Source organism: Zasmidium cellare (assembly GCF_010093935.1).
Source record: "Zasmidium cellare ATCC 36951 unplaced genomic scaffold M409scaffold_27, whole genome shotgun sequence".
Classification (NCBI taxonomy): Eukaryota; Fungi; Ascomycota; class Dothideomycetes; order Mycosphaerellales; family Mycosphaerellaceae; genus Zasmidium; species Zasmidium cellare.
This window is the reverse complement of record NW_022986971.1, coordinates 89,825-113,131: the sequence shown is the minus strand read 5'-3', so window position 1 is coordinate 113,131 and position 23,307 is coordinate 89,825. Positions and strand designations below refer to the sequence as shown.

The 23,307-nt window shown below is 54.3% G+C and overlaps 9 protein-coding genes across 9 annotated transcripts; 4 read left to right on the top strand and 5 right to left on the bottom strand.

Annotated features, from left to right (window-relative positions):
- Positions 1–56: 56 nt before the first annotated feature.
- Positions 57–1,914, bottom strand: M409DRAFT_25441 (uncharacterized protein; the record flags this gene model as incomplete). The annotated part of the gene is made up of 4 exons (XM_033807689.1): positions 57–424; positions 486–563; positions 631–804; positions 915–1,914. 4 exons carry the CDS (start codon positions 1,912–1,914, stop codon positions 57–59), a joined length of 1,620 nt encoding a protein of 539 aa, XP_033664983.1.
- A 1,141-nt stretch (positions 1,915–3,055) lies between these two features.
- Positions 3,056–5,819, bottom strand: M409DRAFT_25440 (uncharacterized protein; the record flags this gene model as incomplete). Its single annotated transcript, XM_033807688.1, has 2 exons — positions 3,056–3,925; positions 3,975–5,819. 2 exons carry the CDS (start codon positions 5,817–5,819, stop codon positions 3,056–3,058), a joined length of 2,715 nt encoding a protein of 904 aa, XP_033664982.1.
- Positions 5,820–7,109: 1,290 nt separating this feature from the next.
- M409DRAFT_56811 (uncharacterized protein) lies at positions 7,110–7,715 on the top strand (the record flags this gene model as incomplete). Its single annotated transcript, XM_033813406.1, has 1 exon — positions 7,110–7,715. The coding sequence occupies one exon, from the start codon at positions 7,110–7,112 to the stop codon at positions 7,713–7,715; it is 606 nt and encodes a 201-aa protein (XP_033664981.1).
- Positions 7,716–8,380: 665 nt separating this feature from the next.
- Positions 8,381–8,978, bottom strand: M409DRAFT_68026 (uncharacterized protein; the record flags this gene model as incomplete). The annotated part of the gene is made up of 2 exons (XM_033817657.1): positions 8,381–8,776; positions 8,841–8,978. 2 exons carry the CDS (start codon positions 8,976–8,978, stop codon positions 8,381–8,383), a joined length of 534 nt encoding a protein of 177 aa, XP_033664980.1.
- Positions 8,979–10,266: 1,288 nt separating this feature from the next.
- Positions 10,267–11,157, bottom strand: M409DRAFT_25437 (uncharacterized protein; the record flags this gene model as incomplete). Its single annotated transcript, XM_033807687.1, has 2 exons — positions 10,267–10,467; positions 10,534–11,157. The coding sequence occupies 2 exons, from the start codon at positions 11,155–11,157 to the stop codon at positions 10,267–10,269; spliced, it is 825 nt and encodes a 274-aa protein (XP_033664979.1).
- A 422-nt stretch (positions 11,158–11,579) lies between these two features.
- On the top strand, positions 11,580–16,415 carry M409DRAFT_25436 (uncharacterized protein; the record flags this gene model as incomplete). Its single annotated transcript, XM_033807686.1, has 1 exon — positions 11,580–16,415. One exon carries the CDS (start codon positions 11,580–11,582, stop codon positions 16,413–16,415), a length of 4,836 nt encoding a protein of 1,611 aa, XP_033664978.1.
- Positions 16,416–16,770: 355 nt separating this feature from the next.
- Positions 16,771–17,497, top strand: M409DRAFT_25435 (uncharacterized protein; the record flags this gene model as incomplete). Its single annotated transcript, XM_033807685.1, has 2 exons — positions 16,771–17,353; positions 17,427–17,497. 2 exons carry the CDS (start codon positions 16,771–16,773, stop codon positions 17,495–17,497), a joined length of 654 nt encoding a protein of 217 aa, XP_033664977.1.
- Positions 17,498–18,655: 1,158 nt separating this feature from the next.
- Positions 18,656–21,616, bottom strand: M409DRAFT_25434 (uncharacterized protein; the record flags this gene model as incomplete). Its single annotated transcript, XM_033807684.1, has 1 exon — positions 18,656–21,616. The coding sequence occupies one exon, from the start codon at positions 21,614–21,616 to the stop codon at positions 18,656–18,658; it is 2,961 nt and encodes a 986-aa protein (XP_033664976.1).
- Positions 21,617–21,953: 337 nt separating this feature from the next.
- Positions 21,954–23,153, top strand: M409DRAFT_56806 (uncharacterized protein; the record flags this gene model as incomplete). Its single annotated transcript, XM_033813405.1, has 1 exon — positions 21,954–23,153. The coding sequence occupies one exon, from the start codon at positions 21,954–21,956 to the stop codon at positions 23,151–23,153; it is 1,200 nt and encodes a 399-aa protein (XP_033664975.1).
- Between the last annotated feature and the right edge of the window lie 154 nt (positions 23,154–23,307).

Genomic DNA, 23,307 nt, shown 5'->3' with positions numbered 1-23,307 from the left:
CCATCCATACCGTCTTCAACTTCATCCTCCTAACTGCCACCTCCAATCCAAAAAAATCAATAAATGTACCTAAAATTCCCATTCTCCCGATCCGTCAAATCCCCAAACGCCGTACTATCCAAATCTCTCCCCTCCAAACCCCCCTCCTGCAAACTCTGCACCCGATCCCTCCTCGCATTCTCCCACTTGAGCAAAAACCTCAACGTCAAAACCAGCACAAACTCAATCAGGTGCGAGACGATCATGCTCCAGATGCCGAGCTCGTAGCCAGGCGCTTGCGAGGTTTTGTAGAAGAAGGGCCCGATGATGTTGCCGGTGCAGTAGCCCAGGAAGAGCACGGCGTTGGTGATGACTTTTTTCGTGTGGCCCGCGGTGTTGGCGGTGGTGAGGGAGAGGATGAGGCAGAAGGCGGCGTTGTAAGGGCCTGATTTTTCTCAAGTCAGTTGCCGTGGCAGGATATTTGGGGAGAAAGGGGAGAGTGGTACCTGTTAGATAGTAGCAGACCAAACGACCAGCCTGATTATCCGGGGCGAGGAAGCGGAGGCCGAAGGCGCCGGCGATATCTGAAGAGGAACGAATCAGGATTAGCAATATTTCTTGATGGATGGATGGTTGACTGGTGGGACGTACTTGGACATAGGAAGGCGAGGACGAAGTAACAGCGAGTCTGGGCGCCTTTCCGGGAGACGTGGTCGTTGAGATAAACGCAGAGGAGGATCGAGAGGGCAATGATGACGCCGTAGGGGACTTGCATGAGGGTTGTGACGAGGGTGCTGAAGCCGAAGCCTTGGATGATGAGGGTGCCTGTATTGCACAGAACAGAATCAGCATATTGCTCACATACACTCCACTCCCATAGCTCGGACTGTCCCAGCGTCGTACAGATGAGGCGTATCAAGGGATATCAAACTCACCAAAATTACTGATCCCCCCATTCGGCACATTACACACCACCCCCAACAAGAAAAACACATACAACTTATAATCCCCCACAGCCTCCCACACCTGATACGCCTTGAACCGCTTATTCTCCACACCCGTCTGATCGCCCCGCAGCCTCTCCACCGCAATCCTCTTCTCCCGCGTACTCAACCCCTTCGCCGTGACCGGGCTATCCGGCAAGAAAATGAACATGACGATACCCCAGATACAGCACAGCGCGCCGATGATGAGGAATTCGTATTTCCAGGACGGCAGGCTGCCTTTGATATTGCCAATTCCGAAACCTAACAACCCGCCCAGCGCGATCCCGAGACCGTTGGCTGTGTACCACAGGCCCATGCGGATGGGCTGCTGACGCCGGGTATACCACATCGCGGTGACGAGCATGAATGCCGGGTCGGAGCACGCCTCTGCGGCGCCCGCGAGGGCGCGCAACGCCGCCAGGGTCGCGAAGTTTTTGGCGACGGCCTGCAGCATGAGAAAGAACCCCCACAGGAAGATCTGAGAGCCGAGATACTTGCCGACGGGGAGGCGCTGCAGAAGGAGGTTGGTGGGCAGGGCCCAGGCGAGGAAACCGAAGTAGAAGATGGAGGAGAGCCAGGAGTACTCTGTTCCCTTGAGGTTGAGGTCTTCGCGCAGGCCGAAGATGGCGGCGTAGGAGAGGGTGGTTTTGTCGATGTAGAAGAAGGCGTAGCAGACGGCGAGGTAGGGGAGGATCATGAGGTCGATTTTGCGGACGAGTTTCTTTTCTTCGAGCGGGTCGATGGGTTCGTGGAGTTCGGTTGGGGAGGTGAAGAGGGCCATGGCGGCGTCGCCGGTGCCGGCTTTGGAGATTTGCCATTTGGATTCATGTTCGGTGGTTTCTTGGTGGATGGCGTCGACTTTGTCTAGTTGTCGCTCGGGCGAGGAGGAGTTGGGCGAGATGTTGTCTGTGTTGGCTGGGGCGGACGACCCCCTCTTGAAGAGACCCATGTTTGTCTGATGGACCACCGCCGAGACGTGGCGTTGCTTCGTGGTGCTTGGAGTAGGCTTAGGCCTTCGCATCGAGAGCAAGAGAAAGTGAAAGTGTTGCAGTGAAAGCGACGAGCGCTCTTATCGATACTCTTACACCTCTCAAAAACGTGGCAATGCAAATCCTCATATACAAATCATTCTCCGCCGACGGCAGAGCTTTGCCACGAGAACGCCGGACCTGCCCATCAATGCGGGCGACCTGCCTGAACCCCCAAAGCGATGCACCCCCAAAAGATCCGTCGTCTGCTGTAGTCGTATCATACTCCAAGTCTCTCCACATGCAAGAACCCCGCGTGCCCACATTCCCCGCCATTGAACTTTTGAGCTGCCGGATGTAGCAAGAGATCGACGACGACGATGGGAGATGATCGTCTCGTGTCATGTGAAATGCAAGTGCGTAGACGTCGTGTATACAACGAGCCTCAAAATCTCTTAGCTCGTCGCGTTAAGTGATGTCACCTTCGTACATATTTTAATCTTAACAATTCCCTCGCATGAAACAAGTTGACTCCCTCGAAACTCGTTGACCGCTATATCGAGTACACGGTGGCGTGAAGCGCATGCAGTTGGACCGGAATCATCTACCCGAAGTGGATGCTTGGCATTGGGAGCTGCCTTCGACTGACTCTTCTCATTCCGCCAAATGTGTAATGGACAGACATGGCATCGTCCTCCCTCTGACCTCTCGAGCAACTAAGGTCTGGGCCGTATTTCCGATTGCTTAGACGGCTGGCGAGAAATGGGGAGGGATCTTCCACATTGGGTGATTTGAGGGTAGACGTGACTTGAGATGCCCTGAGTACAGCATGCAATTGTCTCTTCGTGAAGGTGATTCCATGCACGCTGCATAAGCGCTGGGATACCTAGTCCTCGAACCGTTTGGAGCGGGAAGATAGTTTTCGCGGAAGCCGACTTCCGCAACAAGCAGGGTACGCTACCTGGCATTTTCCTTGCTCTTCCCTCTGCCAGGTTTCATCTTCGCGTCACAGAGCGAGACGAATCAACCAAACCAGTTCCAGGGCCATGGTCCAGATTCCGATTCTGTCTCGTGAGTTTCTCGGCGTACAGGGACTGAGGTCCGCAAGCGCGTATAGTCCGGCTATCCACGACGTTTGCTGGTCGGATACTGGGCATACGCGGAATGGTCGACACTCGCCTCTCGGTACCTCTTCTGACCATGTCCAGATACGTAAGCGCTTGTAAAGGCGTCCTGCCACATTACCGGTGTTACTGTCGGCATAGCAGGTGCCGTATCTGGCACGACAGCGGTGGCGTTGACCGGAAGATGTTGTGCGCCGTACATTGCATTGGCGCTGAGCGGCGAATGCTGATTGGGCATCATGGGTGCAGAAGTGGGTTGCATGCTGCGAGGATCAGGAGGTGATGGGTGCTGCGGTGGAGCTTGAGCACCTCCGAACGCGGTATTCCACTGGTTGAAAATGCCAGATGGATCCCAGACAGGTGTCTGCTGGTCATTGCTGATGACTGGTTCCAGGGCGTAGCCCATTTGTGGTGCAGACGTGACCTGCTGCAGGTGCTGGGGAGAGTAAGAGGTGTGAGGAGGCATCTCGTAGCTGTTGCTGTGATGAGACATCGGTGGGCGGGCTGCGATTCCTTGGCTAGTCATGGCATCGAATGGATGACCATACTCTGTCGTGGGTGTCATGGTCTTGGAAGATGCTGCATCCAGGTTCGACCAGGTCTGATTGGTTACTGGGGCGCTCGTAGGGCCAGAGTTTGTGCTTGGAGGTGTCGGGTGGTTGTCGATGCTTGGACTTCGCAGACCCAGCGTAGGTTTCAGGTCGAAGGGTAGAGAAGTGTCTGCGCTGAAAGCTTCTCGCAGTGCGTTGATCTGGACTTGCATCTCGGGAGGCGAAGAGGGAAGACAGTGCTCGAGCACTCGCATGTGCCTCGTGAAGTAGAGTCGAGCTTGGGTGTTGAACACCGGGTCAGGAGATGTGATTGCAGCCTGGAGGAAGTTAGTCTGCAGTAAACGTGTGACGCAGTGGAAAACTCACCAAATGTAGTATCGTGCAGGTCAAGACGCAGTAGATCGTAAAGTTGACCCCGCGAAGCATGAAATGAAGACCATGGAAGCCAAAGTCACGATACAGAGCCTCCTGAATGCGACACATCTGCATTGCAGAAGACAGACAAATATCCAGCTGTGCCTTGAACGCGGGATCACGCTTCTCTAGCAGCGCCTGCATTTGTGGCCGATGGTGCATAATCACGACCAGGTGATGATAAGTATGGAGGCCCGCCACAAAGTGGTCTCCACCAAGCCAAGGCGGGCTTCCGTCCTCTGGGTGCTGTATCTGAAAGTCTGCCGGCAGGGTTCTCAACCAGTTCGGTAGGTCTTCGTTGTGTCGTACGAACGCGGGATCAAGAGCCCAGTCTTTCTTCTGCTTCCGCAACGTCTGCCAAAGATGATTCGATAATTTGATATTCTTGACTGCCTGCGCCATAAAACATGATCGTCGTGAAGCCTGGTGTTCGTATGCATTGATGTCAGGTGAAGGTAGAGGGAGGCTCACTTGGACAGTCTCGGGTTCAACCGCGAAGTCTGTCCTGCCTTGTGGTGCTCCTACCAACATCTCCAAAACAAATATCGACTGCCACACTCTTGTGTGAATGAGGCATTCAGACTTGTTCAAAGCACAAACATCCTCGGGAAGATGCTTGTCAATGTGTTCATGAAGACCCAAATCAATCGCCATGTTGGTCATATATCGTACGGCCATCCAAGAACGGTAGTAATATCCTCGTTTCGAAATACTTTCTCGTGCCTTCATCAGTATAATCATAGCTTGGATGGTGCTCAAACGAGGCACATCCTTGAAGCTTTCTTCGTGCCTGGATGCCAGGGCCAGCCATTTTCGAGATTCAATCGGCTCTTCTAGATATCGCGCAACACATGCAAAGATAGCTTCCAAAATCAAAGGTGAGATGGAACCGCGAGCAGTTCGCCATTGTTGGTAAAACTGGGCCCGATTGAGCACGGGGCAATAAGGATGAATGTGCTCGAAGAAGTACATGAAGTAGTCCATCGCTCGTTCCTCAGAAGGCATCATTTCCGGCGGAATCCGAGCGGTTGGGTCGCTATAGACGGAAGGCGGTAGTATCACTTCCGCCTCGTCCACCGCAGGGGCATCGGCTGCGTTGTGTGGCCTCATGATGTATGGCGCGGCAGAAGTAATGTCAATCTTCAGGTCGCCCATTTGCTCAGAGAGCTCGCGGAGAGAGGCATCAATCTCCTGTGGATCGCCACTCGAGCTGCCCGACGCCTCAGTCTGCGTACGAAGCAAGCTTGGCGTTTGGCCACTTTGTTGAAAATGCGCGGGTCCAGAAGCATGGGCATAGTACTGCTCTGGACTGTATGCTGGCTGGGGAGGAAGTTGCTGTTGGTAGGCCTGGTGGTGGTATGCGCTGGGGTCGAAGTCGTGCTGGATGTCTTGGTGAACAGTCGGTGTCTTGTGTGGCGGTACGGACGCGGCCCACTCGTGGTCCATCTGAGGTTGGGTTGAAACTCCATTTCCGGGCTTGCTGTTGACGGGGCTGCTGGTGGGGAAGGTGGTATTTTGAAAGGAAAAGGTCTGCTGGCCCGAAGCGCTGTCTGGTGTCGATTCATCGTCGTCTTGGTCGGATAGTGTTGGAGGGATACATTTCAGCTTGAGACGCACACAAGCTCCACAGGGCCACGGTCCGTTTTGCAGAGCGCCGTCACATCGTATTTTGCGTTTCCGACAGCCATCACAGGCTCGCATGACCTTGAGGCGCTTGTGCCTCTGGAATTCGGAGACGAAGACATACTGCTTGGAGTGAGTGGGCGGCGGGGCCGGCGCATTCGTAGCGTGATCCATGCGGGCAAGACGACCGAGACTGGAGATGTTTCCTGGAGGACGGCCAGGACTGCGTGGTGATTATGAAAGGCATGAGCGGCCTGGCGATGAGAAGGATGCCACAGGGCCGGAGGCTCCGAGTCGCGGGCGACGGGTAGTGATAGAGGGCATGCGAGGGAGACAGATCTCAGAGGCGTTGCATCCCACCCAGCGTGCAGTCGAACGTCAGCGAGCGAGAGGGATGGCGGTGCGTGTGCCGGGAAAGGCGTGTGGATGCGAGCGCCGGCAGACGTATGTGAGCTGGGGGCGGCGCGACGGGTGTGGCAGGGCGGGAGTGGTGAGAGGTGAGGACAAGACAAAGTACATCAGACAGGCGCTCGAGATGGGTCGAGTCGAGGGCGGCGCGGCGGAGGCTGTGACAGACGGCACCCCGTCAGACTGGCACTGGCAGTGGGTTGCTCGCTCTGCTCTGCTGCCGCTGCTTGCTTGCTCGCTCGCGGTGGGGTCTTTCGGTACCTCCTAGACGCACACCACCGACACCCTGGTCGCAGAAATCCAATCCAAATGCGCATCACCGGCGATCTCTGAGAGCGGACACTCGGGGTTTGTTGTCCACGGCGAAGGAAACAGCAAGCCCTAACATCAGCAGATAGGTGCGTAAAATCATTAATCGATCTCCTCTCGGACTGCCGGAAGCGGCTTCAAACACGTTGCGTAAGGATTTGGCGATGGGGTGCGAAGATAACTTTCTTGGCCTCTCTTCTTGCCCACATTCCATCCACCGTGTCTTTGCCCACAGACAGTCGTCAGCACACCACCCGCCGCTCTCCAGGATCTGTCGAGTCTGTCGCCACGCCCGCCGGACCTGCAGCAAACTGCGCGTCTGCTCGTCATTCGACACGCCCCCGACAACACTCCATCGCATATCCGAATCCAGATCCAACGCTGAGTCTGACGGGCGATTTGTGCGCTCGCCAACTTGTCTCATCTCGTTGCACCCCCAGCTGACTCGGCTCCCGCGCATCGCATTTGAGTCTCCATTCTTCTCGACGCCGCCGGGACAGTGAACTTTTCCTTAGCGCAGCTCGGCTCATGCCATAACGCCGCCGCCGCTTGCCATCCCGCCTGCCGAACTCTCACACTCACACCTCTCACCACCGCAGCCGCATCGACATACAACTGTACAATCTTGCTCTGCTCCCACCCTGGCCTCTGCTCGCATTACAGTTACATTGACAGCCCGCCGCGACTGCAACGCCACAACGCACTACTACCGCCGCCCCCTGCACCGTGCCGCCGCTCGCCAGCATCATGGAACCCGGCAAAGACAACGCCAATCCCACCATCCTCAACCCGGACGATTTGCCTCGCCGCCGCCGTTCCACCCCGTCAACGCAGACCAAGCGTGGAATCTTCGACGTCTTGGCCCCAGCATATCCCAGCCTTGCCGATCCTCTGTCCTCGCCTGAGGCTCTATCAGATTTCTCCTCTGACGAAGATGAACTTGACGCCACCGCCCGCGAGGAAATCGACGAGCAGGAAGTCTACGACCTCATCTCCTCCATCACCGACCCGGAGCATCCCCTCACCCTGGGCTCCCTGGGCGTCGTCAATCTCGAAGACATCCAGATCATCCCGCCATCGTCCCCGCGCTCGCGCATTAGTTCCGTCCAGGTCTTGATAACGCCCACGACGTCGGCCTGCTCCCTGACCACCGTCATCGGGCTCGGCGTCAAAGTGCGCCTCGTCAACGCCCTCCCTCCACGCTTCCGGGTGGACGTGCGCATCAAGGAGGGCACCTCCTCCTCGGCCGACGAAGCCAACAAGCAGCTCGGCGACAAGGAGCGCGTCGCCGCCGCCATGGAGAACAAGAACCTGATCAACATGGTCAACCACATGCTGTCCTCGTGCGAGTGAGGTAATTAATGGCTTCAATCAAAAGGTTCCTGCATTAGCGCGGGATGGGGGAAGACGCGGCTGCGATTGCACTTTGATCCCTCGATTCGAAGCAGCCGCTCGACGAAGAGGATCGACCTTGCGGAGTATTTCGTCCATCGGCACCCGCCTATGCCTTTCACTAGCGCCAATCTCAGTACACGAGCTCCACGAGACCAGGGGCAGAGGACAGGCACAGGGACAGTCGAGCCGAGGCAGATTCATCAAGTTTCCAAGACCACTTGCACATGCTTCGGATCATGGACTGCTTTCTGTCCTAACGCACGAAAGAAAGCTTCACCACGGCCGGTCATTGGCCACTAATGCAGCCTCATATGCTTGACCAGGGTCCTCGAAGCGGGCACCACTATCTCGCTTATGAGAAATGACTTCAAGCCATCTACGATCAAAGTGATGTTGCGTTAAGGTTGGCTTCTACGGCGCTTCTAGGGAATACAAAAAGATGTCACCCAGCCTTGCTCACGCACCTTCCTCTTCAGTTTCACTCTAAACGCCTGCCTGTCCCGGTCAAGTCTTACAACCTTACGCCATATCCTATTCCCGTCGGTGGTATCTTGATGCACGCTTGTTCTCAAATGCCGCAGTCTTGAAACTAAAATGAAACCAATCCCCCATTCCTCCATGCCTTACTGCCGCGCCGCAGGAGGAAGCGGTGGCAGACTCGACTCTCCAGGTCTCTCAACCGCATGGAACGTCTGATCCGCCATGGCCTTGCTAGCACCCACGGGAGGCGCATACGCAGGTGGAGGCGCAGTGTATGGTGGGGGCGGAAGCGGTGGCTCGTTCTCATGCATAGCGTATCCTTGCTGCTGCGGATAGGGGCCCGGTTGCTGGTAGTAGGGATTGTAGTTGTACTGAGGTTGTTGACGACGATATGCTCTCCGCACCATCCAGGCGTGATAGGGAAGCGGAGGGAGGCCTTTGCGGATGCGGCGCTGCGCGTGCCAGTATCCTCCTAGGAAGAAGATGACGATGGACGCGAAGATGAGGATGATGATCGTGTAGCGGACCGCCATGCCGGTCTATGCATTCACACTATTAGCACACACCCTCCCGTCGAATTGCTACAATGTGGATTATCCTTACCGGCGACCACCACCAACTATAATCCCCCTCATCATAATAATCCCCTCCATTATACTGCCCATCGCCGACATCCTCGCCCAGCCCCCCGTTGTCCGAGCTGTCGTCGGCCGCAGCTCTTTTCCAGAACGACATGTACATGGCGGTATAGCGGTATGCAAGTGCGGAAGAGGATGCGAGTAAGACCGGTTGTTAGCGGCTCTGAGCGACGCACTACTGCAAGGGCAAGATGCGGTCGTGGTTATCTTGCGGTGGAGTGGAGGTGTTCGTAAGGAGGCGGCGCGGGCGGGCGGTCGGCTGCGACGGTCGTGTTGTGTGGTGTGGGGATCTTGCAACGAGTGGGATGGAGCGATTGATTGATGGAAGTGAGTGTTGTCTTCGGTAAAGGAGTATCGTGTCCGTTCGGATCGTGATGGTGAATGGAAGGCTGGTTTGCGGTGGTTGGAAGGTTTCACTGGCGCTGGCGTTTGGTGGTGGCAGGAAGGAAGGAAGGAAGGGGGTTGCAGCAAGCGCGCCAAGCCTAAAGGGGAAGCTGCTGGCATTTGCCAGGCGCCTTTGATGATGAGACGAAACTCACGTCGCACCATTCTTTCGAAACTCTCATCACGCACAGACGAGTTGCGCCTGTCACATGTCTGGTTACCGGTTCCTTCCTTCCTTCTTCGCGGCGGCGATGTAACATTGAGGAAAATTCTATCTTCTTCTTCTCCACGAAAGATTGTGTCTTGTTCAAGCCATTGACGCAAGCTCAGAAGACTGTCAGACAGGACAGATTGCGAGCTGCACGTATTTCTTCCTCACGAGCTCACTGCGTCACAAAATTTCGCAAACGGTTTCCCTTCTCCCCTTTCACTCTGACGTGAGAGCCGTCCAGCCGTGCAAGAAGTACCTGTATCTCACCACCACTCAAATCATTGAAGGAATAGACTTCACACCCAGTGTTTGACGTGCATGCGGCCACGCAATCTGTGGCGTTTTTTCCCTTCGCGGCGGCGAACACCCGTCTTACGTGAAAAGAATGCTGCATGGAAGCGAGCTAGAAGGAAAGTTTAATCAACTGTCGCACCCTGTCCCGTCTTTTACTTCTTCGCACACTGATGAGAAGGGTGCATGGCGTGGGTGGAAGTGGTCTGCTGAGAATGCCGTCGGTACTGGTGTCTATCGAACATCCACAAGAGATGTGGTTCTCTGGTTGTGGTGGCGATGCTCAAGCGGCATTCCTACGGGAAGATGCCGTTGTGGTTCTTCATGGATGATGCCTGTGACGATTGGAGAGGACGACTGCCGTTCCGTACACTCTGTTGCATACCGGTTAGAAGGTTTACCACCATCGACTGCCAAGTCCAGCCTGATGTGCATGTTGCTGCCCAATACGATGCAGAAACGACGGGGAATGCCATATGCTGTGGACTTCATTTGGTTCTGGACTCTAAAGGTACGTGCCGCCCGAGAATTTGCCAGAGAAATTGCTCGCTTTCTGAAGCATCTCCTTCTTCTGCGTGGACGAGAACTGTGCGCCACTGGCCATGTCCTTCTCCTTGTCGAAGGCGCGTTTGCTTGGGTCGTCGTCTACCTCGGGGCCTTTCGTTGCTTTGTGATGTTCCATCAATGACGGTCCGCGGATCTTGTCCTGCATAACATTGTTAGCACTTCCTCCCTGTGGTTCCGGAACTTGGATGTGGAAACGAAGACGTACATGCTCCTGGATCTTGTGCTTCGTCGCATCGTCCTTCACTTTCGAGCTCTTGGTTGACCCGGATTTCGCAGGTGCCGAAGCCTTGCTGATACCCATCATCTCGTCTTGCAATCGTTTCTGCTTCTGCTCAGGCGTTTCGTGCCATGTCGAGCTGTCTTCACCTGCTGTATTCGGTCCTCTTGCGCCTTTGCCTGTGTTGAATGCTTTGGGTCTTTGTTTCGTAGGGTCCAGCCGTGCTGCTAGGTCATCCTGTGTGGGAGGCATCATCATCCAGTCGTCTCTTTTCAGCTGCTGCTGTGCGGGTGCTTCTGCTTCAATGCCATTTTCTTCATCCTCATTCAAGCCCTCAGTGACGGCGCCTTCGGTGGGTAGTGAAGGGCCGAAATCATCGTCATCGTCGCTGCTGTCTTCGTCTTCGGCATCTGGTGGAGCGGTTGGCCTTTCGTCCAGCGGCGCTGGTGGCATCGCAGGTCCTAAGACTTTCCGTCGTTTCTCAGGTTCATCTGGACTGGACGGTCGCTTTGCGCCGGAAGCCGTCGTCGGAGCATCTGATTCCGCCTCCTCTTCCTGTCTCTTCCTCTTCGCCAGTAAGTGTGGCGGTAGGTCTGCGCCTATGCCCGACATTGTGATATTGTGTGGTGTTGGATTGGTGTGTGTCAATTGCAATGACGACGTCGCGAAGCTGCTTCATGATCGCCGCGGGAGAGCTGGATGGAGCTCTCGGATCAGCTTCCGACTTGGATCACACCTTAGGCAAACACATATCCACGACCTCTTCAGTTACGCGGCGAAAAGAACCTTGTTACACAGTTTCATGGACGGATAACGACAGTAGACGAAGCAAACATTGACAAATTCGGGTTCACATCACCAACTTTGAGGCATTAAGCCGCGATTACGAGTCCCAATCCTTCGACGCCTAGCCACCTCGACACTCCCTTGTACGTACGTCCAGCTTGAGTGGACGGTACACGGGAGCGTACTTGCAGCTATCTCTCCACGAATCGACACCGAGCCAACGAAATGCGCGAGAGAAGAGGACACCGATGAGCTCCAACTTTGGAGAAGGCCAGGAAGGCGGCACTAACGAGGATGTGGAGGCGGATGAGGCAGTACGCAATGCTGAGGCCAGGCTGCAGAATGAGCTTGAAGAAGAGGAGATAGACTACGGAGACTATGTCGAGCCAGGGGAGGAGGAGCAAGAGCTAGTTGAGGAGGATGAGGCCCTACCAGAGAATGGCGACCTGGAGAATAATGGGGAACCGGCTGAAGAGATCGCGGATGAAGATTATGCACAACTTAGCAGGGAGGTTATAGATGAAGCTGAAGTCCCAGGAACGCCAGTGGAAGACGTTGGACCAGATGCCGGGCCAGCAACACCTAATGCGAAGAGTCCACTCGCGAGCCCTGTTGATTCTGGATCTATACCGGACGATACGCCCTCCCTGCGAGGTTCATTGATGTCGTCACCGGGAAGGACTCAGTCCCCGCGCAAAACAGTACCACGTACTCCCTCAGGAGCGTTGCAGCCATTTGAGCGTCGATTCGAGACCCGACTATCTGCGTCCCCAGCCGGATCCCCACGAGCACAGTCGCCAGCGTTTCTGAGTCCGCGGTCCAGACAGATATCTCTCACTTCACGACTTTCCGGTGTGTCCTCTCAAGATGAAGATTCCGGAACCGAGACTCCACAGGCCCCTTGGGAAGTCGTTCGGTGGACGAAATTGCGGAAGATCACAGGACAGGCGTTTTCTGAGGCTGGCAAGCGCAACTTTGGCCGACCTACGTGTATGGCTGTCTCTGCTCTGATTGCTATAGGGACTTCTAAGGGGTTGATCCTGGGATTCGATTACCATCAGACCTTGAAGATCATCATAGGACAGGGGACGAAGGCGACCGAGTGCGGTTCAGTCACGGCCATTGCCATCGCGGCTGACTACTCTACCATAGCAAGCGGCCACGCGAATGGACACATTTTCACATGGGAGATCAATCGGCCTTCACGGCCCTTCATACAGGTCCCGCCACTAGATCGAAGTGTTCTTCAGGAACCTCAACATGTTGATGGGCATCTCTCAAACTCGGCGATCCTCCATCTCGGATTCTTGGGCACAAGGCACACTGCTTTGGTATCAGCGGATGCAGGAGGGATGGCCTTTTCACATATCGCAAGCCGAGGGCTGGGACCTGTTACGAGGACTATCAAAAGCACGCGATTACTAGGCCGATATCCACCAGCGGATCCAAACGTTGAAGCACCGAAGAAGCCCAGTTCTGTGCTTGCATTTTCGCCCTTGCCTCTTGGTAACGTCGAGCAGGCAACGGATGGGATGGGGTTGACGGCGTTACTTACTCCCTATCTCCTCGTCATTGTCTCGACTATGCCAATCGCGCAAACCCAACATAAATCTCCACGGCCGAAAGAGATATCACCGCACAGCACACTTAGTGGGTGTCTGGCTTGGTTTCCGGCCGTGAAGCTGAAGAGCACGAGCGTTGATGCAGAAAAGGGCAACTCGGACACCAAGCTCGTATACTGCTGGTCGAATGTCTTGACCATCCTTGAAGTCAAGGTCATCGAAAATGAAAAGTCTGCCGATTCCCAGAAGCCGCCGTCACTGGAGTTCCATGCACGAAGCCGATGGCGAGCGGAAGAAGCTATTGTGGCCATCCAATGGCTCGGTCGATCGGTCATGGCTGTGTTGACCATCAGCCAGCGACTCCTGATCGTCGAGGACGGTAGTTTGCAGGTGACGGACTCCATCGACTTGCTACATCGGCACATATATCACCAGGATCTCTTCTCGCACCAACTCCACACTATCGTAGAACGGCTTGACTCTGAAGATCCGTCTTTGCATGGCGTGGTCGCAGATGCTTTTCACATGAGCTTCAAGGTGTACAAGGGCAGAACGTTCCTCCTCGGCTTCAACGATCTCACCGTGGGCACGCTTTCGAACTGGGCAGACAGACTGATGGCTTTGATGGAAGCTGGTGATCACATTGCAGCAATACGACTTGCTACAGATTACTATTCGGGAAGCGCAAACAACGTGACCATTGGCTTAGCGGACAATGACCAGGCACGACATGACATGGTTAGGGAGCGACTTCTGGCCATGATATCCGCATCGCTCAACTACACCTTCTCTCAACAAGACGATGAACGGCCGATACGATTACGAGAACTTGCTGAGGTATGCTTCGAAGCATGTGTCAACATGAAAGAGACAAACTATCTGTTTGCAGATGTGTTTGAATGGTTTCAAGAAGCGGAGGAAGAGTCGATCTTCATTGCCACGCTAGAGCCTTATGTCCTGGATGGTGAGGTCAATGTGCTGCCTGCAGAGGTGGTGAAGGCGCTTGTTGCTCACTTCATCGGCGAGAACCAAGGTCCACGGCTAGAGGAGTTGCTGTTTCGACTAGACCCGCTCTCATTTGACTTGGATCAAGTGACGACACTCTGTCGACAGCATCAGCTTTATGAAGCCCTCATCTACATCTGGACACAGGCACTCGGCGACTATGTGACGCCATTGATCGATCTACTCACGCTGGTGAAGATGCTGCAGGCTGGTGATGAGGAGGAAGATCTGACTGACAATCCGTTCTACGAGTCTGCCATGAAAGTCTTTCCGTTTCTCGCTTACTCGTTGACGGGAAGACGGTACCCCAGTGGAGATCTGATTGAGGATCAACAGGCCTTCCAAGCAAAGACAGATCTCTACGATTATGTCTTCTCAGGCACGCCTGTTCCATGGCCGCAAGGAAGCAGCAAGGTCTTTCATACCACGGTTGACCCTGATGACGAGCCTGCATTCCCATATCTCGATCTGCTGCTTCAATTCGATACTGCGAGCTTCATGAGCATGCTAAACGAGGCTTTCGAAGACCCATTTCTCAACGAAGATGATGATTCTGGATTGAACGGGACAATCCTCACGAACGGAGCTTCGACCCACAAGAAGAGTCGACAGCAGATCATGTCGTACCTTCTCGATGTCATGAAGCAAGGTGAATTCGAACCCACTCAAGTCATTTACTTGGACATGTTTGTGGCACGCAGTCTGCCCAAGTATCCTGGACAGCTCATTCTGTCTGGAGCACTGCTGAATGGCATCCTTCAACGACTGTGCCATCCACCACAAGAGTCATTGCGAGAGGACTGCCAGCTGAGTGTGGAGTACCTCCTGTCAGCCTATCATCCTCCAAATGTACCTGCCCTCATCGACTCATTACGAGGCGCGAGGTTCTTCCGGGTGTTGAAATCCGTCTATCGCGGTGAGCGCATGTTCACCGAACTTCTGGAGACCTATTTTGAGGATCCAGATGACAAAGAGAACGTTTTCGATTGCATCACCACATGCTTCCGGCCCAGCACAGCGCTCAGCCAGAGGCAAGTCCACTCGGTGAAACAAGTCATTTCGAGACATGCCGAAGACCTTGTGGATATCAACACAGTCCTCACAGCTCGGACATTGGCGGTTTCGGCTCCAGACTTACTACAGTCTACTATCGATACGCTGAACGACTCGCATCAGCAATTCATCTTCTTGCGGGTGCTCTTGGAGCCCTCGCTCCTTCGACATGAGCAGGCGCCGACTTCAACCCTTCCAGCGGACCAGCAATCTGCCTTCACCGAGCAGTATGTACGGCTGATGTGTAGCCACGACCCGATGCACGTCGCAGACTACATCAAGACTCTTCCTACCGGTGACTTGCGTCTTGAACAGGTACTGCCAGCAATGGAAAGCAGTGGTGTCATTGACGCCGCTGTAGCGCTCCTTGCGAGAGACGGATTAGCTCGAGACGCCATGGATCGTTTGGTGGCTCATATGCAAAGTCTTCAGGGTGCATTGACGAGCTTGATTGATGCGGCCACGTCCAATTCCGACGTCACAGCCTCTCAAGAGCCATGCGATGACCTCGTTGAGGACTTGGAGAGATACACCAAAGTCGGCATCTGGCTATGCCAGGGCCAGACGGCCACAACTCACCGACGACCACGACCTCGTACGAACATTGCCTGGGATATCAATGAGAATGATCTCGACCTGGATGAGTTCTTGTGGTTGAATCTTGTCGATGTCGTCGTGCAGGTGGCTCAACACTCTATATCTTCGCTGAAGCACTTCGACAGCCAGCCTTCAGAACATGCGTCAGAGTCTATCGATTCTACCAAGATTGCATCAGCACTGCGATCTCAGGTCCAGCAAGCCTTTACCGCACTGATGGCATCGACTGCAACGCCAAGTATCAGGAGCAAGGAGGAGGATGCCGAGCATTCCAAACCGCAAACTGATCATCAAGGCTTTCTACGTGTGCTTCGCGCCTTTCTCGCAAGAGCAGCAAAATCTGCGCCCTCGCTGGCAGATCTACGTGCAGTACTGTCAGACATTTTCTCAGCCTACACGTTCGAGCAGGGCGTCTTGACCCTCGCACACGACTTGCTAGGCTCAGACGTCTTTGTAGACATTGAGAAAGCAAACAAACTTCGACAACGAGGCTGGAGACCACGAACACAAGTCTGCGAACAATGCAAACGTCGCGCATGGGGACCTGGTATCGGCGAAGTAGTGTGGGATGAATGGGTAGCTCGAGAACAAGAGCGCGAAGCAGAGAAGACGAGAAAAATGCTGGAGCGAAGCGGTGGGCAAGAAGCTCGACGAATGTCGCGCGGAAAAGCGAAAGCGCCCGCGTCGATGGTGGCGGAGAGGGACGCCAGCGACAGCGAAGAAACGCGCCGGCTGGCGCTGGTGGTGTTTGCGTGCCGCCACGTCTTCCACCGGGTGTGTCTCGACCATGATTACAGGGACGGAAAGACACTGCCGCGCCAAATGTATAAATGTCCATTGTGTACAGAGCAGCAGCAGCAGAAATGAAACAAACGAACGACGTGTGAGCAATTATGAACAGATCCCATTTTCCACCTCTGGCACTAATCTGGTAGCATCGGACCTAGGGCTCTTCTCGTCAGGTTTTATGCACGGAGGCGCAGTATCTTGTCCCCTTCCGTATTTACGGCATTCCTTCCCGAGGGAAGCTTACAGGTGAGTAGTACGATACTTGAAGTCAGCAGCTTGCTTGGGCGAGCGGGTACGGGACTACTTACCTGCGCCGGGAGAAAACAAAGATGTCTTGCATTCGAGAACCGTAAAGAACACCAGTCAGAACCCTCAACGAAGCCAAGAAGAAAGAGACTCCAGGACCAAATCTCTGCAAGAAGCAAGCAAAGCCATGGCTCGCCCCAAATCCGCCCTCCGCAAGGCTCTAGAGGAGAAAGCAGCCGCGCACGCCGCCGCCGCCGAAGCAGCAGCAGCGGCAGCAGCAGCAGGAAGTACCACCAGCGCCTCGAACTCGGAATGGGAACAAACACCCACCCCCGCCGCGACACCAGACACCAGCAACACCTCCGTCTCCACCCCCGCCACCACCTACAGCACGCCCTCCTCCACCCTCCCCAACAAACCCAAATCCCCCATCGCCTCGGAACTCGAACGCCTCTCTCTCCCGGGCATCACCGCCTGCAACACGCGCGACTGGACCTTCTCCTCGCCGGCGGCGCGCGAAGCGAAAGCGCACGTCGCGCCCGATTTCGAGGCGCTCTGGGACGGGTATCCGCGACCGCTGACGTTCGAGGAGAATATCGCGGGGACGAGGGAGTTGATGGAGAAGGACCCGAATTATTTCATGGAGGTGGTGGGGGTGAGTAGTGAGGTTGATGAGGAGAGGGGCGAGGGGAGTGTGTGGTTGGAGATTGCGGTGAGGTGGACGGATGTGGAGATGAGGGGGTTTAGTGAGTTGCTTTGGAGGAGGGATGGTGAGTTTATTCTTTTTTCTTTCTTTTCGTTGACTGTGGGTGGGATGGAGTGCTGACGGGTTTGTTGATGCAGAGGTGGGCAAGTGGTGGTGTTTTCGACACACCGGTATGAGGACGACGGAGGAGCATAGTGGATTTGTTTGAATGCTCGAATTTCGTTTATGCAAGGACCTATGAAGGAACGGTTCGTATGGGATCCTGTTGACTCTCAAGGTGGGAAAGGCGTTCGAAGGATGGATATACGGAATTGTTACGCTGCGTCAAGTGTGGTCTACTCAGGCTGTGTCTCGAGAGACAGGAAAGAAGAGACGTCTTCTTTTTAAAGAGCCATGTGTTCGAGTCACCTGACTATCTCTGAGTGCCCCAATTTCTCATATGCCCTTTATGAGCACAGTGAATTGCGGTCTCTTGCAGCCAAAACAAAAGGTTCACACAGTCTATCGATATCCCAGCAACGACAAAAGCACGACCAACGCATCCTAACCAGCCCGACGAACATCGACTCACCAGTAACTGTTATCTGCCTCTCTGTCGAAGCTCCAATCCCACCACCCTTCCACATTTTCCTCCTTCAACTTCCCAAATAGGCAGTTGCAAAAACCCAAACTTTCCAGAGGTTCTAAACTTTCCAAACCTTCCAATGACGAACATTACGTCCTCTATACATCACTTCAGCATCATCTTGAAGTACGAACAGTCAACCTTCTACGCACAATCCTGCAAAAGTACGTGCGTGTGGAAACGAATGTCTCGCTTATTGTTAGAAGTGCCGATCACGGCCAAGGTTCCACCCGTTTAATCTACTCTCATATTGGCTCGTAATGCCGGGTCACCGAACAACAACCAGCGATGCCACTTGATGGGAAACGTCATCGGACACACTGCCACATCATCCAACAAGCTACGCGACAAAGTACTCTGCATGCTTATCATTGGCATCTCGAGTTTGGGAAGCTAAGGGAAGTTCGCTTCTTGGCAATTTGCAACTGCCTGTTTGAGGCAATTCTGTTAATTGGGATTCATCTATCTGCCTTTTTGTTTGTCTCCCTCGCTCTGATCGTGACTTCTTCGTTAATGCCCGACGCTAGGGGGACAGGTATCGTACATTCGACGAGCTGACTTCTGTCATGGACTTTCTCGTTGCTGCTTGCGGCGCTGCTTCCGTTCGGGATGTGCTCGAACTCGCTCTCGAGCGGCTCTAGCCACGTGTGCGTGATCGCATGCTTTTTTAGCTGCTCATATCGCGAGAGCAGGTGGCTTCGATGCTCGGATCATGGATAGTAGTGTCTCCATACTCACTCTTCAATCTAGCATCCCGGTCTCCTTCAGTTGCCTCATGACTTCCGGCTCGACGTACTTGCTGACTGTCACGTCCTCCGCCAACCCCTTTCTCCGCCTCGTCTTGAGCACGAAGTCTCTCGCGGTCGCTTGGGCACTTGCTGGCTCTAGAGGACGAAGCTTAACATTCTTGTCCAGGGGGTCGCCCGGGACGATACTCCAACGATCAAAGACCAGTGATACCGTAGCTTGACCTTGCGTGTGAATGCGTAGATCCGTTTCGAAGCCAAAGGAGTCGATGGTCGGGATTAACCCTTTGACAGAGTAGAGAGGCGTCCCGGGGACTGGAGCATCACTCAGTACATGGCCTCGTCGTCTTGCCAGCACAGTGTACAGAGATGAGACGGCATTCGCAGGTCCAAGCATCGTGACTGAATAAACGGGCTCCATCAGTCGAGGGCCAGCCAGCAGGAATGACGAGTAGCAGGCTCGTCTCGCTGTGGGAATGATTTGACCTCCTCCACGGAAGATGGCCTCCTGCGCCAGCTCAACATCTGTGATCTTGAACTTGACGTTTCGAATTGGCTCTTCACACAATGGTCCTTCTCGAGTTCCCCATGCAAAACCTTGGCGTATGGTATCTTTCACGCTTCGCAGAAGCTTCTGGTCGACATCCGAAGGCAGCGTGTCATTCTGCAATATATTCGGTCCTATCTCGTCAGGTCCGAATGCCCAGATGTTGCGGCTGGCCAGGATATCGTATCCGTAATTGTCTTCGAAGAACTTGCCCACTTTACGAACGGAATCTTTGATGCTGACCTTTCCAGTCTCGATGTCCTCTGCAATGCCGTCATCCAGAGGCTCCGCAACGAACGTGAGCTTGTTCTTCTTGTTTGGCGTCAGTGCGTAGCATTTCATCGCACTTTGATCCACGCAGGTCTCGCAGAATCGTGTGACTGGATCTGACACCTTGATCTCCATTTGAGCGTATAGTCGTCTCAAGTCGTGAAGAACACAATCCATGTACAGTTCGCCAGTGCCAAGAACGACATGCTCACCACTCTCCTCCACTTTTGTAGTGATAAGAGGGTAAGACTTGTTGATCTTCCGTAGACCGTCCAGCATCTTCGGCAGCTCGGAAGGATTGATAGGCTCCACCGCAACTTTGAAGACACTCTCGAAGAAGTGAGTGACTGGCTTGAAGATATATGCGTCCTCGTCATCTGGCAGCTTGGGCGACACAATAGTAGCTGATTTCATGATTGAGTTGTCAACACCTCCGAGAAGCACAAAGTTGCCTGCTGGCATGCCAGAGACGGAAACCTTGTATCGGCTTTCGGCGATCCAGACATCTTCGATCGTTGCGTTTACCATGTCTTCGTCGTCGTCAAGACTATAGCTCTCACCTAGTACTCGCACCTGTTGACCTGGCCTCGCCGTGCCACTCATCACTCTTCCAAGACTGTGGAAGCCTTGCGCATCTTGGGTGTTCAATAGCTTCGTGACGTGGACGACAAGCGGTCCCTCCGGGTTACAATCCAGCATAGATGTGGCGGTCTTTGAATCCAACGGCCCAGTGTAGTGTTGCGCCAGCTTTTGCTTGGCTCCTTCTAGTGGAGACGGAATGTGCTCAACGACCATGTCCACAAAGCCAGTGGGAGGACCGAAAAATTGCTCGCACACCATTTTGAGGAGATCTTTTGCGTTGGCCTTCAGTTGCGACGGCTTCAGGCTGATGCCGAGACTTGCAAGCGTCTTCTTCAAGTCCTCTGGCGATTCTGAAATAGTGTGGGAGTAGAGTTTGTAGATTGGCTCCAGAACGAAGTGAACAAAGCTCCTCTTTGCCTTCTCCTCCGTCGCCTTGCGGGTGAATTTCCTTGACTTTGGGTTGAAGTAAATGTCGCCCCACAATCTCCGACTGAACTCCGTGACGTCGAATTGTGCGTCGGGATAGCTTTCAGCATACATGTGCGCAAAGCTGGGCAGGGTGAAACACCACTCCATGCTACTGCAGGCGAATGCCACGTTGCTCTTCTCTGGGCTGACTCTGTATTTCTCGCCTTGTCCTGGAATCGTGTTCTCGATGTACGTGTTTACCTCTTCCACCACATGCTTCAACTTGAAGTACGCGTCTGTCGGAGGAAGCTTCAACTCAAGCATCAGACGGTCCATCTTGTTGATCAGCAAGACCATCGGCAGGCCAGATAGCACCGCATGCTTGATGGCCAGCTCTGTCTGGACTTGCACGCCTTCCACAACATCAACCACCAACACCACACCGTCCACAAGTCGTAGCGACGCAGCAACTTCGTCTGCAAAGTTTACGTGTCCTGGCGTGTCGATGATGTTCAAGAGATGACTCTTGCCTTTTGTGCCTTGCAGTAACAGACTCATCGGGCTGGCCTTGATCGACAGCCCCCTCTCTGTCTCAAGTATGTGCGTGTCCGTGTACCGTATCAGGTCGTCCCGCGCTTTGCCAGTCTTGCCTTGCATGTGCGATGATAGATCGTGCGTCTGAGTGACAAGCATATCCATAGTGCTCGTCTTTCCATGATGCAGGTGTCCGCAAAGCGCAATGTTTCGTATTTGTTCGGGAAAGCCCATCAGATCGGCCATGAACCCTCTGTCGAAGTAAACCGGTGGTAGATCCTCCTCCTCGACAGTGAACTTCTTTCGCTCAATAGGTGCCACAATGGGCTGTTGCAGCGTCTGCGTATCCTCTTCCTGAACCAACGTTTCGACATCTGGACCGTAGATTTGCGACGCTGACGGATAGTACTGCTTGTCTTCGTGCAACACCACCGCGTTGGAAGGGCCCTCGTCGTCAATGTCCATCATCTCCTGCCCCTCCTCCGCCGCACCGCCCGCCTGGCTCTCCTCATCGTCCAGGTATTGCTCACCTTCATATGCGCCAGCGTCTCCCTCTTGGCTGTCCTCCTCGGGCTCGCCGATGAAGTTGCCAAACTCGTCGTAGAGGTCGTCCATGGTGGATGACGGCCAGGGGGGTCTGGCTTGAGGCGCGGTGGTCTGGTGTCGTCGTTGTCGCAAACACACGTGAGTTTTGACGAACTTTCAAGAGAAGTTTGGACGCGAGTCATTAGCGCGGCTCGGAATTGAGATTAAGCTCAAGCTCCCCACATGGCTAGCGTCGGTGCCCGAGTCGCCGACGTGCATCCTTGTCTGCCCCTCGTACGATGTAATAAATTTGTTGTTATTGTTCTGCTTCAAAAAGACACCTCCACGCCTTGTTCTTTACTCTCTCTCACCCACATTCCGCTACACCAACCCAACAAGCTCCCAATCCCTTGAACAACTCGTAATCATGGCACCTCCGAAACCAGTCTACATCCTCTCCGCCGTCCGGACACCAACGGGCATGTTCCAAGGCTCTCTTGCTTCCCAAAGTGCCATTCAGCTCGGCACTCACGCAATCAAGTCTGCCGTCGAACGCTCTGGCGTCAAGCCTGAGCAGGTCGACGAGGTCTTCTTCGGCAACGTCCTCCAAGCAAACCTTGGCCAGAACCCAGCACGACAATGCCTTATCCACGCTGGCCTCCCCGAATCCGTCGAAGCTACCACGATCAACAAGGTCTGCGCCTCTTCGATCAAGGCCATGTCTCTTGGTGCAGCAACGATCCTGACTGGTGAGGCCAGCGTCATCGTGGCAGGCGGGACCGAGAGCATGTCGAATGTCCCACACTACCTTCCCACCTTGCGAAACGGAGCCAAGTTTGGTGACCAGACGCTTGTAGATGGCGTGCTAAAGGACGGCTTGACTGATGTGTACAAGAATGAGCACATGGGTCTGCAGGGTGAAGAGTGTGCCAATGACCACGGATTTGGACGACAAGAGCAGGATGAGTACTGCATTCGCAGCTACAAGAAGGCTATTGCAGCACAGCAGAACGGCTGGTTCAAAGAGGAGATCGCTCCAGTCACGATCAAGGGTACGAGGGGAAAGCCAGACACTACAGTTGACCAGGACGATGAGCCAAAGAAGTTCAACGAGGATGCCACGCGGTCACTCAAGCCTGCATTCAAGAGGGACGGTGGAACTGTCACTGCTGCCAACGCTTCGCCACTGTCTGACGGCGCTGCTGCTGTGGTTCTTGCTAGCGAGGAGTATGTCAAGGAGCACAACCTCAAGCCGATTGCGAAGATTCTTGGATGGGGCGACGCCGCGAAGAACCCATCCAAGTTCACCACCGCACCAGCTCTAGCCATCCCGAAGGCGCTCAAGCACGCTGGAATCAAGCAGGAGGATGTCGACGCTTTTGAGATCAACGAGGCCTTCTCCGTGGTTGCCCTCGCCAACATGAAGCTCCTTAGTCTGAGTGAAGAGAAGGTCAACCTCCACGGTGGTGCTGTCGCTCTCGGTCACCCTCTAGGTGCCAGTGGTGCTCGTATCGTCACGACCTTGCTTGGCGTTCTCAAGGAGAAGAAGGCCAAGATTGGCTGCGCAGGTATCTGCAACGGTGGTGGAGGCGCAAGCGCTATTGTGATCGAGAGGATCGATGCATAAGTCGAAAATATCGGCAGCAAAAGTACATTTCCTGAAAGTAGTGACTGATATACCCCATAGAGCATCACGTCCCAAAACATCAAAAGCCATCACCAATCACCGAATCCATCCTCAGCAAAGAACATTTCCCAAACTTGGTGCACTTACCCTTTAC